This window comes from Ambystoma mexicanum, chromosome 12 (assembly GCF_040938575.1).
Source record: "Ambystoma mexicanum isolate Mex_15411 chromosome 12, UKY_AmexF1_1, whole genome shotgun sequence".
NCBI classification, from domain to species: domain Eukaryota; kingdom Metazoa; phylum Chordata; class Amphibia; order Caudata; family Ambystomatidae; genus Ambystoma; species Ambystoma mexicanum.
In genome coordinates, this window is record NC_090936.1 from 875144579 (window position 1) to 875159881 (window position 15303).

At 43.4% G+C, this 15303-nt stretch overlaps 1 protein-coding gene across 7 annotated transcripts in view; it reads left to right on the forward strand.

Moving 5' to 3' along the window:
* The window catches only part of GAS2L3 (growth arrest specific 2 like 3), a 412693-nt gene that overhangs the window by 229607 nt on the left and 167783 nt on the right, over positions 1-15303 (forward strand). For all 7 annotated transcript variants that reach the window (XM_069629358.1, XM_069629355.1, XM_069629354.1 and 4 more), the window contains one exon: positions 13027-13168. In XM_069629358.1, coding sequence (XP_069485459.1) covers positions 13027-13168 — 142 coding nt within the window. The remainder of the gene's footprint in view (positions 1-13026; positions 13169-15303) is intronic.

Below are 15303 nucleotides of genomic sequence, written 5' to 3' on the forward strand. Positions count from 1 at the left end.
CCAATATTTGCTTTCTGATAATCGGGATCTTCCAGTGTGCACAAGGCCCTTTAAAGGGGATTTCCCCATCAATGGCATTCTTTTGGAATCCAAATTTGCTACTCTCCTGTCCGACCTCTTGTGCCTCAGTTTTCCCACAGTGGTCCCTGTGTTTGAGCTTAAATACCCAGAAAATTCCACCTAAGTATAATCATTTGACTGGGCATTTTGGATTGGGCAGAGCCTATGATGGGTTTCCTTCACTTTTTCCTATTCAGCTGTCCCTCCTGCTTCTATCGGGCCAGTGAGTTTTGATGTCTCAAGACGATGGGCTAGCTACAAACTAGTTCCCTCCTCTTGTGTGTGAAATAACCATTGAACTGACCTTCAATTTTTTGAGTTCTTTTGTTGATTGTAACAACTTATCAATACAGGTTATGAAGCAGAACAGAGACCAGATCAACTATAGGAGATACAGAAGATACCAGTCCTAGAGTAGCATTCCAGTAGACGGCAATAAAAAACTGCAGCCTAGTATTGTTGGAAAGACAAGGGTATGAAGGAAAAAGACCTGTTGAGTCAGGCAGAGGTTCTCTACAGATGGCTTGTTAAGTGTTTCCAGATTAGCTCGATTTTAGGCACAATTCAGGGTAAGTGTCCTTGCATGCATTTACGTTGATGAAATCTGTGATCCTGCAGTCAAGTGTATGAGCAGCGGAGTACATCCAGTATTTGCTATTTGGAAAGCAAGGGAAACACATTGCTGTAAAGGCTTTGGTAAAGAATGGGAATAGCCCAATAAATATGGTAGGGTTGTTGGGTAAGAATTGGTGTAGTCGCACTGTATGAGACTACACAAAACGTATCTGCATGGTATTAGGTAACCTACCTTTTGGTATTGGTCCGTACTACACAGGTTGGGAGCGTGACTGAGCAGCCAGTCCTATCTCAAGAGGAGTAAATGTGATCTGTATAGCTGTGCAATTGAAATCTGTAAATACAAGTAGCTAAGTAACACTTACACTCAAGGTTTTAGTTATAAATAGTTATTTATTTAACGTCAGTTTTGAATAAGCATACTTTAAAAAGGTAAAATATTATAACAATACGAATAAACTTTGAAATTACTTTTCAGAATCAAACAAGCCAGTGAATAATCTTTGGATATGCTTCATACACTTCTCCTACATCCGGAGGTGACTTCAATCACAAGGATAGTATTAACATTTATTTACACAAGCATATTTTGCAGATTCAGAGTTGAAGAAAGTAAAAGGTTAAGGGAAACAAAACGGTTGGAACAGATTCTCTGAATATGTGCGGACAACTGAATCCTCCAATGAAGTCGAGATGTGCCTTTCCCAGCAGTAACAGTGTTTAAAAAGCCACAGCGTAAGGGGAGACAAGCAATATCAAAGTCAATGTATTAAGAAGAGTGCCTTTAGGGAGCAAGGACCGCCAAAGTCATTGGGATACCATCTGTGTCTGATGTACTTCTTGGATCAAAGTCTTGCACAAGTTAGAGAGTTCAGAAAATCACTCGTAGGGCCACAAGCTGTTAAGACTGTAGAAAGGGAGTTGAAATGAACTCGGAAAGTAAGTAGGTGCAAGTCTCAAGTGAGACAGCACGACTTTAGGCAAGAAGGTAAGCACCCCAAGCCCAAATATTACCTCTGGTTAGAAGAAAATGTGGTCCAGCTGGATTCAGTCTTGCTACAGCCAAGCAGATCCTGGTTCCTGAGCCTCAGTTGTGGGGACAAAAGGAAGGACCTCTGGAGGGCTCCTGCGGCAGTACACAGGAAGGTCGTCGGCAGCTACGGGCCCTTTTCGTTTCAGTGGCACTTTGCGGTTTCAGCGCTTGTCAAACCGCACTGATACAGATTGTTGGACACCCGTTGGGCTCTCTGTGCTCCCTCTGTCTTGTGCTTTGGTAAGGGGACTCTGGATCGGGATGCCCTGCTTCTGGAGGGTCCTTAGGAGGCTCCTGGAGCTTTTAGCCGGATTCGTCCCTGCTGCATACTTTGCACTCGAATATGGTCTCTCAACCCTGGGTATTGGGCTTCTGCAACAACAGAGGCACACCAAGTCGGTAGAGGAGCCAAGTGGAGTTTGTCTCGGGGTTAGTTGGTCCCACTAACCCAAGGGGAAAAGTCATTCCTGAGGAGCTTCTCTGTTGAGGTGAAAAGGGAGGTCAGCACAGCAGCAGGGCTTCACCGGGCAATTGAAGGTCCAGAAGGTTGCAGCGAGCTTCGTGTTCACGGTTTCTTCTTCGGATGTTCTTCTAGTGGTCAAATCTGCCTGTAGTCCCAAGAACCTCACCTTTTTAAGCAAGATTTCCCATTCATGCACAGCCTAGTCTGTCAATCACACAGCAGGGTGGCTGTCCTTCAGGACAGCCAGCTGGCCAATCAGGACTGGTTTCATACAGGCATTCCTAGAGACAACGGACAGGTGAGTTTCAGGACCCTCCCGCACATCCTGTCCTTCCAGACAGACTGGAGCCAAGGGAGGACTTCATGGCTGAAGCCCGGCAAAGGCAAGACAAACAAAGGGCTCAAACCTGTCTCAACGCGTGAAAGCCAAGAAAGACCCAACAAACAGAAAATGGCGAAAAAAGAAGGGGGCCATTTTGACAAAATGGTCACCCATGGGTGCTGTATTGCAGCTGAGTGTTCAGCCTGCGGTAGAAAAGCACAATCAATGGTAGGAATAATTAAACCACTGCTGTCAGCCATTTAAAGTAGTGAGGGTAACATACAAATGTTACATGAGAAAGTAGGATAAGGGGCTACTATGCAACCCCCCAGCACTCCATATAAGATGGTGTGTGCTGGACCTACAAAGAGAAAAGGTAAGTAAAGTCAATTTCACTTTACTATTCTTGGGATCTGTAGTTCACACAAGAAAAGGTATTTAAACCTTATGAGAAATCCAAAGCATTTCTCAGTGACACTGCACTGAAAGTTCTGTGTGTCACCATACAAAAGGCAGATGCCTATGGAGTTTGTCAGACTCCAAAAACAGTGAAAACGCAACATCCAAATCAGGTAAAAACACATGAGAGAGGGAGAAAAAGGTCCCACTCACTCAGGAGTAAAAATTAAAAAGGCCTTAAATCCAGCAAAAGAGCTGGAGTTCTCACGGGTCTCTGTGAATGTGTTTCAACCATAGTGGGTACTTTACTGCGTAACAGGGGCAGAGAGGTCCATAAAGTTTCAGTCTGTCAAATGTTTATTTCGTAAATGAATACTTCCATAAAACATAAATGTAAAAAAACAATTCCGACTCGATGTACCCAAACACACCTAACCTATGCTGGAGAGGATGCGATGAAGTGGGAACGTGGAGACACATATGGTGGGACTGTAGGGGGTATACAACCATTCTGGGAAGAAGTGAAAAACGAAATGGGCAAAATTTTCCCAGATGTGGGGTTGATGGGGGAGGAGGTGTGGCTCTGCGGAATCAGAGATGACACAGCAAGACAATATCGTACATCACAATGGAGAAGCTTTACGGGACTACTTATAGCAGCATGGACCACCATAGCACAAAATTGGAAAAATAAGAATACCCCAATGACATTTACTTGGCTACAGAAAGTCTGGTCCCATATAACAATGGAGAAAATCACCCACAAAATCCAAGGAACTGGAGACAAGTTTGTAAAAGAGTGGGAAGGGACCCTACAATATCTCCAGTCAGACTTTATGGAACAGTGGTGCCCCCACAACATTAAAGTTTCAGATATTTTCAACGCATAATGGGAACCCGGGACAATATGACTTCATCCGATCCAAGGGGAGGAAGGGGGGGGGCAATGTTATAAGTTGCAATGTTTATCTTTTTTGTGTTATTTATGTAAAATCAATAAACATAAGTTTTAAAAAAAAAAACAATTCCATTAAGTTAAAAATCCCAACTAATAAAAAAAAAGATCTCTAAAAAAAGTTCATAAAATGTACATAGACTTAAACAGTGTGTGTGTGTGTGTGTGTGTAGTATCAGCAAACGTATTTCTTAAATAGAAAGCCTGACTTAAATATGACATTAAAGCACTGAGTAAAATTCATCTCTTAAAATCCAAAGAATGTTACCTTATGCGCAAAAACGCCGGGCAAAACATGATGAAATTCAACACATTTTTGTTTGGCTCATTGCATAATGGGAAATTAATATAATTTCTTTGATAAGTCCATTTAGTTGTGATAGTTTTAAGCGGGAGAGCATTAAAACATGCTCTCGTTATTAGCCACCTGTCCTAAAACGTATGACTCAAGGTGAAATAATCCTGCAAAATGTCTAGAGCAGCAAAAACAACATAACTTCGATTTGCACTGACCCAAGAGTTCCGTAGATTCTCTTCTTTAATAGAGGAGCACATAAATGCTTTATAATAAGATTGTGCAGTTTTATCCATTAGACCTGGTGTTGCAGAAAGTGCTTGTGCATTCATTTTAGAAAAGCTCTTTTCGGTATATTGTAGCCATGGAATTTTTACCCGTGCCATTCCTCTTTAACAGCTCCATAATTATATTCTGTGTCAAAGTTGCCCTAAAGTTAGACCAAATCCGTAGTCAATGTAGAGGCGCCTCCAGACAGTTTGTCTTCAAGATAACCTAGACGTAACTCGGCATGAGTCGCTTAGTTGGGGGCAGACTTTGATAGACACAGGAGTTTCGGAAGGAAATAATTTTCCATTATTTGCAACTTTGCCATATTTATCTTTGCTTTGGCTTGTAACTGGTAAACCTTAAGAATCAGATTCAGTGGTTGACATTTGCACATGGTTATAAAACGGGATGTTCCCCCAAATTGCTGTTTCATCTTTAAACTCTGCTTCATGACGTGACTAGACCCTATCGGGTCTGAAGAAAAACGTATCCTTAGGTTCTGTAACCCTCGGGATAGTGCATCCATTACTAAGCATTTTAGACATTTTTGTGCTTTCTTTCGCTCTATTGCAGACCATTAAAACAGATTTTTGAGTGTTCACCTTAAGTCCAATGAATTCATAAGCTTGTATATCCATCAATTCATTTTTGTAAGGCCCTGGGTTGCGTGCAATAAGAACCATATTGTCTGCATATACCAGGAAAGGCCTGGTCTAACTCCAAGCCAGAGAGTCGACATTCAGGCTTGCCAGGAAATTCTGTAAACCATTAATAAAATGAGAAAATAACACAGGGGCTAAAACGCAAACCTGTCATGGACCAGACAATATGGAAAAATACTGTGTACAATGGCCCTGTCCTCCGCTCTTACCACAGGCCTGATTACTTGAATGTATTGCCATCAATGTTTATAAGATCACGTGGACAACCCATGGACCCGAGCACAGTCCTCAATTTACTCCCATTAACTTTATCAGAGGCTGTACTCGGGTCCATATAGTTTCAATTTGAGTGCAGGAACAGGCCAAGTGTACAAAATCAGAATCGCTAATCTTCCACTTTGCGTGCCCCCGAAGATGCTGGAGTGCTTTTTTTTCTGTTATATAGTATGTCTGATGAAGATAGCTGAACTATAACAGGCGGTTACGGCTATTTAGGGAGCTGTACATTGCCTGCTCACATATTTCCCTCTACACATCATCAAAATAGCTACTAAAGATGTCGCCCAATTCCATTTAGAGCGTTGGAGATGAACTTCTTGCAAGAGCATCACGCTCTTTTATATAGGGAAGACGCAGCTGTACGGTCACTTGTAGCTTGCAACAGATAAGCCTGCAAGCAACTTGCTGCAGGTGTCTTTGAAAATGTAGAGAATCGAGTCTATTTCTCCTCTTAGAAAGTAATATAGTGTGGTTCCTAGAGACCATCATCCATCCCTGCATTCCCGAATTGTGTTCTAGAAACGAATTTGTCAGTAGTGACTAGGTCAGGTAGCGTTGCAGTGTTTTTAACTTCAGTACTTCACAGGAAAGTGTATGGTCATGTGAACATGGTATGATCAGATTCCTGTTCAAATAGACCTGCACACGGCAGCGACATAGCTCAAGAAGTAAGCAGGGTGTGACATGTTACTGGTAACATGAGGCTTTAAAAATCAGGTCAACGCTAGACATCTGGTTAGTGTAACTTCCCTTCCTGAAAATGGTAGTATAACTTCCCCGCCTTCCCTCACCGCCTTACTCTGATACTTCCAGGGACCACTTCAGTGGTTCCTAGATCTGCTGTGCCCACTTCTGCGATGTATCCAGTCGAGGGAGGTCCCGGGTCCGTTTCGTCTAGAGTGGGTACAGCTAGTACTTGGGTCAGGCTCTGGTGATACAGTTCTGAAGGCTGGACAGCTGGATACTCCTGGCACAAAGAGATGCAGACCTCCACAGGACAGGCAACGTCACGAGACTGACAGGACACAAAGTAGACTGGTTCTGGCAGGAGTTACCACGATCATGCGGCAACAGGTGATCTTCATAGGACTCTGAAAGGAACAGGCCCTGCACAGCTTCTTTGGTGTAGAAGGCTGAAACTGCAGGAGCAGATGTGTATTGTTGTACAAGTTGAAGATCCACAAAGTTCAAGGATGCACTCAGAATGGTGACTGAGGTAGCCCAGGAGATAGCTGGTCAGCAGACACAGATCCTCTAGCAGGGGTTGGGACAGGCTGTTTCCACCAGTTCAGGGTTCTAAGCACCAATAAAGGGCCTTCTTGAGATAAGGACTAAAGAGCCAGACTTCACTGGGCATTGTTACATTGGGCAATGTTACTCGGCACTTACATTGGGCAGAGTTATAGGCCGCTGGAAGGCCAGCAGCATATAACTCTGCCCAATGAAATTGTAGACTGATACATGTGACAAATATAAGCTGACAAATAGTGGCCGTCTGGCACAATAAAAACAATGTGTTTTCAAAACCCACAGTGGTGTCCACTATCATTGACGAATGAACACTGAGCATTACAAATTGGATTAGGTGAAAACCAGACCCAGCGCCACTGTACAACAGGGTTCCAACCCCCACAAAAAGTGCACTTTTTCAAATCTGGGACTGCAGGAGCTCTGTCCCTTGGAACCTTACACAGAGTCAGCAGGAGTGGGAACAACAAGCTGAGGGAATATCCATAATTGATGAACAAACTAGTTCTTATGCTAGCGCACAGATCCACAGTTCCGTTGAGCTCCAAACACGCCACTAACACTTGTGTACAGGCGTGTTACAAATACCATATCATATCCCTCCTTAGAGCCATCTCCTCTCAGTACCGTTTTGACTTCAAAAAGGAGTAGTTTGCATCATTCCTTCAATCTTCCTCTTCTCAGTACTTTTGGGAGAGGACTTATTACTCGGTATGATATGATATGGCATTTATAACACACCTATACACACACGTTTCAAGGTGTGACGAGGCAAGGGAGGGGGAACAGAGGGAAGACGGAGACGGCGATCTTACTAGGCCAGATGACAATTAGATTGCGCAAGTCCAGGGCAGGGGGAAAAGTGCGGGGGCAGGGAAAGGGGGAGGTGGCAGTGCAGTACATAGGATAAACAGTCAAATAAAAAAAATGATAATAAATAAAACAAATAAAAGTGCAGCCAACTGGTGGCAAGTCTCACGGCTAACTCTATTGAAGCCAAAGGATTTACTTAAAGAATCACTACACCTACTCATGACAAACGACGTACCTTAGATTGATAAGCTGATAGTAACTGCTCCACCAACATCCGCCTCGCCTTGGTCAGAACACAATCTTATCATATTCTGCACCACCAAGACCTTGAAACAGCCTCAATCTACACCTTCAGCCCCATCTAGAAACCTCATAAATATCAACCGAGACAGTATGCTACCACTTCTCACTCCTATCCTTGATATAGCACACGTTTACAGTGACCCGTCAACTTTGGTCAGCCACTACAATGAAATTATGCTCGCAGCTATAGAAAAAAACGCTCTATTAAAAGTAAAAAGATCAAACCCTTACCTCATGTCAATCCATGGTTCTCCACTGAACTCAAAGCTCTTAGGACCTTAAAAAGATCTGCTGAAAACAAATGGATCAAATCGCCTTCGCAAGAAAATAGAATACTATTCCAAACCCTAGCTACTAACTACAAGAATGAAATAATTAAATCTAAAAGTGAAGCCTACATTCAAAGAATATCTAAGGCCCAATCCAACACTAGGGAGCTATTCACCATCCTCTGTGAACTAGAATCACCAGCACCCACTCCAGACTTAACAATTAAAGATGAACAATGGTGTTCCAATATTCAGAATGATATTGCCGACAAAATCTCATTACTACAAAGGAAAATAGAACAAAAAATATCCATCCTTAACCTTACCCCTTCAACCACATACCTTTCACCTAACCCTAAAGTAACCAAATTCACATTCTCTCCACTTACAACTACTAATACCATCAACATCATCAAAAGCCTAAAGCCATCTAGATGCAAAGGCAATATCTGCCCTGCTACCCTAATCAAAGATTGTGCAGTTGAACTGGCACCTTTTGTCACCAGTCTCATCAACAACTCGTTCGCCTCCAACACAGGTGCTATCGACGTAAAAACAGCTTGGGTATTACCTCTGCTAAAAAAGCCCACCTTAGACCCTAACATTCCAACCAATTTTCGCCCTATAACTACAGTCCCCTTTTTACTTAAAATAGATCGTGCAGCCTACCTGCAAATCCAAAAACATCTTGAAGATCATCATCTCTTGGGCTTAAGACAGTGACACACTGCATTACTCGATCTGAAAACTCAAATGGATCAGTACATAGACACAGGAGAACTTTGCATACTTCTATTGCTAGACCGCTCACCGGCATTTGACCTAGTCAATCATGATATACTATGCCAACACCTCGAGACTGCAGCCCGAGTCTTCCCAGATTCCATCAACTGGATCAAATCGTTTCTAACTAACAGAACCATGAGGGTCTTCTCGGACAACTTAGCAGATCACCCTGCATTGGTAACTTGTGGAGTACCGCAAGGTTTGTGCGTCCCTCCCACACTCTATAATGCTTTTACCAAGCTCCTATTCGACAAACTTGAAAAAAGGGGTATTACGTATACCAATTATTCGGATGATATGCAAATTATAATACCATTATCCGGATGTTATGATACAGACACCAAAAATCTCAACAAAATATATCTTGCAATCCAAGCCTGGACGGCACTCAATGAACTATGCCTCAATTATAAGATGGAGCTTATCATTGGAAACAAAAGGAAACTCAGTAACCTCCCACAACAATACACAAGTCCTTCATCATTGATGTCAACATCATCTCAGTGGCTAACAAAATAAAAACCTTAGGAGTCTATATTGATTCCACACTCACTCTAAATAGACAGGTCAATGCTGTGGCCGCTTCAGCCGCCTACACGTCTATACTGATAAGAGCCAGCCGCCCTTCTCTATCTACGTAAAACTCGATCACCCTGGCGAGGGCTCTTATACTCTCCAGGATTGATTATTGCAACTCTCACTGCTGGAACCAGCATTAGAAATATCAAAAAAGTACAAACAGTACAAAACAATGCCATAAGAGCAGCATTAAATATCCCCAGCCACAATCACATCTCATCCACTAGAAGGAGCATCCACTGTCCATGACGGAATTAAATTCAAAATCTTGACGTTGAGGCACAAATGCATTGCTAATAAGGCTCCTAAATACCTTAGTAGCCTAATTTGCAAAGTCAATACTAACAGACCAACCCGCTCTGCCTATACTATCCTGCTCTCCACCACCCATTAGAGAAGACAGAAAGCAGGAGGCTCAAGCTTCCCGGTTATAGCTCCAAAACTGTGGAACACCCTCCCCTACAATCTGAGAAATTACATGTTTTTCTGGTCATTCAGAAAAAACCTTAGAGCCCTGCTCTTCAGAGCTGACCTCTTGCAATAGTCTCTTAGCCCTTCATCCTAATACAAATTAGGATAAGGACCCGCAATAATATATAAATATGTAAAATGTGTGTACATTGTGAGATTCTTGCTCTCTACCCCATTGTAAACCTACTGCTTAACATTTTATGCCCCGAGTGTGTAATGATCCATATGTAATATACTATTTAACTTGTAATGTAACTGCCTGAGTGTTTAATGCTCTATATGTAATGTACTGTGTAACTTGTGATGTAATGCCTCTAAGACGGCAAAGCTGTAACCATATCCTTAAGCAGTAATCAGCGCCTAGTTGCCTCTGCGCACTCTACGAATGGATGAATAAATAAATAAATAAGTGCAAGGGTAAGAGCAGACGTTGGGTTTCAAGTGCTGGTAGGGGGCTGTAGGGATGCAGAAATAGCCCCTGAGTGCAAGGGTTGCCGGGGGGGGGGCAGTGCATGTGTGCAACTGGAGGGGGGGCGGGGGGACCTGGGACCGAGATCTGAGGGTAGCCAGGTAACCAGTGCAGTTTCAGTTTCAGCCAGGAGATCAGCAGGGGAGAGGAGGAGAGAGAGCAGAAGCAAACGGAGATGGTTCTCCTCAAGTTTCAGAAAGGCTAGGGAGGCTGTTCCAGAGGTAGGCCCCAGCCAAAGAAAGAGATCTACCACCAACTTGTTGCTTGGAGAAGCGACTGATCCTGAGGGAGTTAGAGGCGGATGAGCGACGAGTTCAAGAAGAAAGATATTTAGGAAGAGAGAGTTGAAGGTATTGAGGCCTCAAACCCCAATAGGCCTTGCGGACAATGCAGAGGGTTTTGAACGTAATCCTCCCCGCCACTGGGAGACAGTGCAGAGATTTCAGTCCTGGAGAGATAAGATCTCTGGGCTTGAGGCCAAGGACAAGTCTCGCAGTCCTGTCTTGGATGAGTTGCAGAGGGCGGAGAGTAGAGGCAGGCAGATTTAGAAAGAGGCTGTTGCAGTAGTCCAGCCTAGAGAGAACCAGAGCTCTGGAGACTGTGAACTTCTGGGGGAAGGAGAGGAAAGGAATAATACCTCTGAGGAGGTGCAGTTGGTAGTGTTACCTCTTAGAGACGTCAAAGATGTGAGGAGAGGAGGAGAGTGTGGAGTCTAAAATTCCCCCAAGGTTTTTAGCCTCACAGGTGGGAGCAGGAAGAGGGCCAAGAGAGACTGGCCAGAGAGTGATGGGAAAGGAGGGAGCAGGTGTGCCGATTAGGAGAATATCGGTTTTACTGGCATTAAGGCAGAGGTCATTGGCAGCACACCACTCCTGGCTAGTAGATAGTCGGAGATGAGAGAAGAGGTGGCAGAGGGGAGCCTGAAAATTTGTTCTCATCCGCATAGCACTGAAAGTTGGGGCAGAGAGTGGCAATGTGGTGGGTAAAAAGTGCCAGGTATTGGTTGAACAGCCTGGGAGAGAGGTTAGACCCCTGGGGAACACCACAGGTAGAGATAGAGGAGAGGAAGGACCCAAGTTGGACCTGGGAGGGTTGATCGGAGAGGAAAGAAGTCAGCCAAGCCAGGGCCTGATAGTTGATACCCAGGTTATCACATAGACTGTTGAGCAGGATGGCATGGTTGACCGTGTCAAAGGCTGGATGTTCCTCCTCATTTTGGTAGTATTAAGACATGGATGGGGAAAGGAGGGAATATTCCAGTAACAAACAGTAGTGCTTTTAGGTTGCTTTTTGGAGGACCTCAAGGATTTCTTGGTCTCAAAGGTGAGAAGGTCTATCGGGGAACGGGAGTCCTTGTTCCCATGAGGGGAGTCTCCTCTGCGAGGTCCCACATTGCGTCACCACTAGGGGGTTGCAATGTAGTGTTGTCACCTCCCTAGCCTCACAGGGAAGGGCTCCCTTCTGGGGAGAAGTGAGATCACATGAATTGTTTAAGACTGGTGCTTTCCAAGGAAATGTGTTTATACCACCAGTCCTATCCATTGGCTTCATTAGAATCCTAAAAAAGGCAATGGTGGGAGGAGGGTAGCTGCAGATTATCAGAGGATGGGTTGCGCCTCTGCACAGCAGAACAAAGAAAAAGAACTATCATGGAGCAGAAACCCTAAATGAGTACTTCAAATGATTATTACTCTTTCTTCTTTGCCAATGTCACAGGGAGCATTGCTCCCACACATCCCAGGTGTGGGGGCCTATTTCATTTGAAAAATTGAAAGGCCCTGGCGCAGGGCTTGATCATTGGTGTACAGCACGCATTTGGTGTACCCTTTTATATTCATTTTAAGAACACCTTTGTGCAGCTTTCAAAGCAGGTTGTGCTTAATTATTAGCTGAAGTGCATCTATTGTAGGTAAAGTCTTTGGCCAAGGGGAGGTAAATTCAATCCCCTCTTCAACAAATGTGTTTTGAGAAATGTTCTCGGTATCCCTTGACTACTTTCCAGGCTTTGCTGCACTGGACAAAGAGATTGCTAGATGATATTGGTCGCCAGTGGTTTCCTTTCTTCACCTATAGTAGTTGCTGTACTTTCCCAGGGTGACCTCATATTTCCGTGCCATGTTAAGTTTTCTTGATTCACTGTTTTTGGGTAGTACACAGGTCTATTTTTCACGCTTCAGAGGTTGGCAAAATGCATACCATTGGGAGGGTTGATAATTGTGTATTAAAGAATTTAGAGTAGCGCAGGCAAAGCGGCGCCCTGCCACGGCATCCTGTACTCTGGGCACTTGTTACCTCAAACATGCAAACAAACATCCTGAACAGCATGCCAGGGAGATGAGAAAGATAGACATATTACTACCCAGGAGCGTACAGTTTTTTTTCATATTCTTTTTTATATAGGGGTAGCAAGGGATACAGACCACAGGGGTCGCAGCTGCGACCCCCAAATGATGTCCCTGAGATGCACACCCCTTTCTGAAGACACCAAGAAGCTGCACATAGCCTTTCCTACCCCGGAATATGAATTGCTTCAATCCAGGAATATGAATTGCTTTATCGGGAGGACATTTTGCAAGCTGATATTGTTGTGGAAAGTAGCGTCCTTAGGTGTGTATTAGTATGAATAGTACTTACGAGATCATGTTTCCCCTTTTTATAGGTATTGCCTACACAGAATATTTTGTGTAATGATTTTGTAGTATGAAAAAACGTACTGGAAATAATTGTCTATTCTCATGTTTTTTTGATTTTTGTTTATTTTTCTATCTTGCTAGCTTTTGCCTTCAAGGAAAGTAAGATTCAAGGAAAATGCGGCCTCCGGATCATTCTTTGCTCGGGACAACACGGCCAACTTTCTTCGCTGGTGCAAATACATTGGAGTTGATGAAACCTACCTTTTTGAATCGGAGGGTTTAGGTACTTTTCCTAACTTTTTTTACATTGATATTTTCCATTCCCTTTCGAAAAATAGCCTGCTCCATATCCATTCAAGTATGTTTTGTCACTGTAAAGATATTGTGTTATCTTACACAATAAAGACACGCTTTTCCACCTAGCACCCAGAAACCTGTTTTAAATCTGTATTTTGTATGCATGCCTTCTATTTTAAATATAGGTGCACACGTTCTTACAATTGGAAGTTGTGTAAGTGCTTATTTAGAAAGTTGTTTTTGTAGTCCTGTTTGACCTTTCAGCTAGCAGTCAGTAAGGTTCTTTTTTTTTTCTCCACAGAATTGTGTGTAAAACAAAAACCGCCACACTGCTCGTGCCACCCATATACTGAGGCTGAGCCTTGGGGCAAACAGCTGCTAAGTTGTTTGAGTGGTGTTAATTGACACCTCATTAGGGAGATTTCTGTTCTTCGTGTGCATCTTTGAATCCTATTTGCATGCTTCTGCTTCGCTAACTGCATAATGCAATTTTAAGAAGCCACATGGAGTTTACAAATTCGGCAAAAACTTCGAAGGCAATTAACGGGGGTCAAACATTCCTGGTGCAAATACGTATCAAATAAGAAGTTTAATGAGAACGTCGAGCATTTATGGTGCAAATGCATATGAAACCCTCGATCCTTTTCTCTTCCTTCAGTTTCCCAATGTATTTGGGGAAACGCTAAAGTAACGCACATTGACTGAAGCTGATTAAATCAATCATGCTACTTGGTGTGGCACTTGCACAAACACTTCACTTTGCGCGTATTGTGTTTTCCCCGCCCACTGCTTTATACCTAAAACTGCACTCTGTATTGGACACCGTATAGAATGGCCAAGAGGGGAAGGAGTTATTCAGACGTGTGTTGGGGGTGCACGCATAGGTAGATAACGCTTTAACACAGGACTTGGGAGGGTAGTATGCTCGGCAATTTTTGGGAGCAGGTCACAGTTGAACACTGCTAAAGTCAGCCTTTAATTATGGGGGTTGACTCTGTTGTGGACATCCGTAAATCCCCATACGAAATAGGAATGGATACAGGATTTACAAAGGACGTCACTAGTTGAGTTGTTTTGGGGAGGCAGAGGCAAATGACATTGAGGCTATTTGTCCACGTTTGTTTAGTTTGTAGCAGTGGATCTCACCGACTGCTGAGGGGGGAGGAGTATTCACCGTTTTCTTGTGTGCGACAATGAGCGACTTTTGTCTTTTCAAAAGGATCAAACCTAAATAAACCAGCATTGGCAATGGCAACAGTTTGGACTTTTGTGTAGGCATGCCAAAGGCACTTGCTATACACATCCACGGTTGTATTAAATGGCCATTGATGGTAGCAGGTGCAAAATGGTGCAACATATTACTCCAGTAGCGAGTTTACAACGCCAATTCGCACCCGGGAAAGACAGATTGACCAATCTGCCTTTCCCGGTTGCGATTGTGCATTCACCGTCCATGGTGGGTGCATTTATTTATTTATTTTTAAGTCCATATAAATGGCCACCGCCATAAAAATAGAAAAGGGAACAGTCCCCTTTTCGAATGATGGGGGCTATTTTGGAACCTGTTTTCCATGGCCACAGTGATCCAAAAAGGGACCTATTTTTTAATGGCGGCGCCCAATTTTTTTATTCCGACAGGAGATGTGCTTGCCACGGGAAATCCACAGTGCGAATAGCTTAGATGCCTCGGCTGGGGCAGACATGGGATTTAGCATCTCGCAGCCCGGGCTGAGGCTGTTAAATCCCATGTCCATCATTCGTAATCATTACAAACATGCGACATTTCAAACAGTATTTACTCATGCTGTATGCTACTCATTTATCCTGAAACCTGCCTTGGGGTAATTTGAACCCATTGCTACACCTACCATCCATATTCATCAAAACTACAAAAAATTCTCACATACTGCGTTATTCGCCTTGACCTTTCTCTTATTTGCTTTCTTTTGTTCTTTTTATCTTCCTTTCGGTGTTCGTTTTTGTTTTCACCCCTTTTGCTTTCATGCTCTTTCACACGCTCTTCACACTTTCCTTCTCTTTTTTCATTGTTTTTCAGTTTTGTCCTTGGGTGTTTTGCTCGTTCCATTGCTTTTTCACTTTCATTAAAGACAATTTGGAATG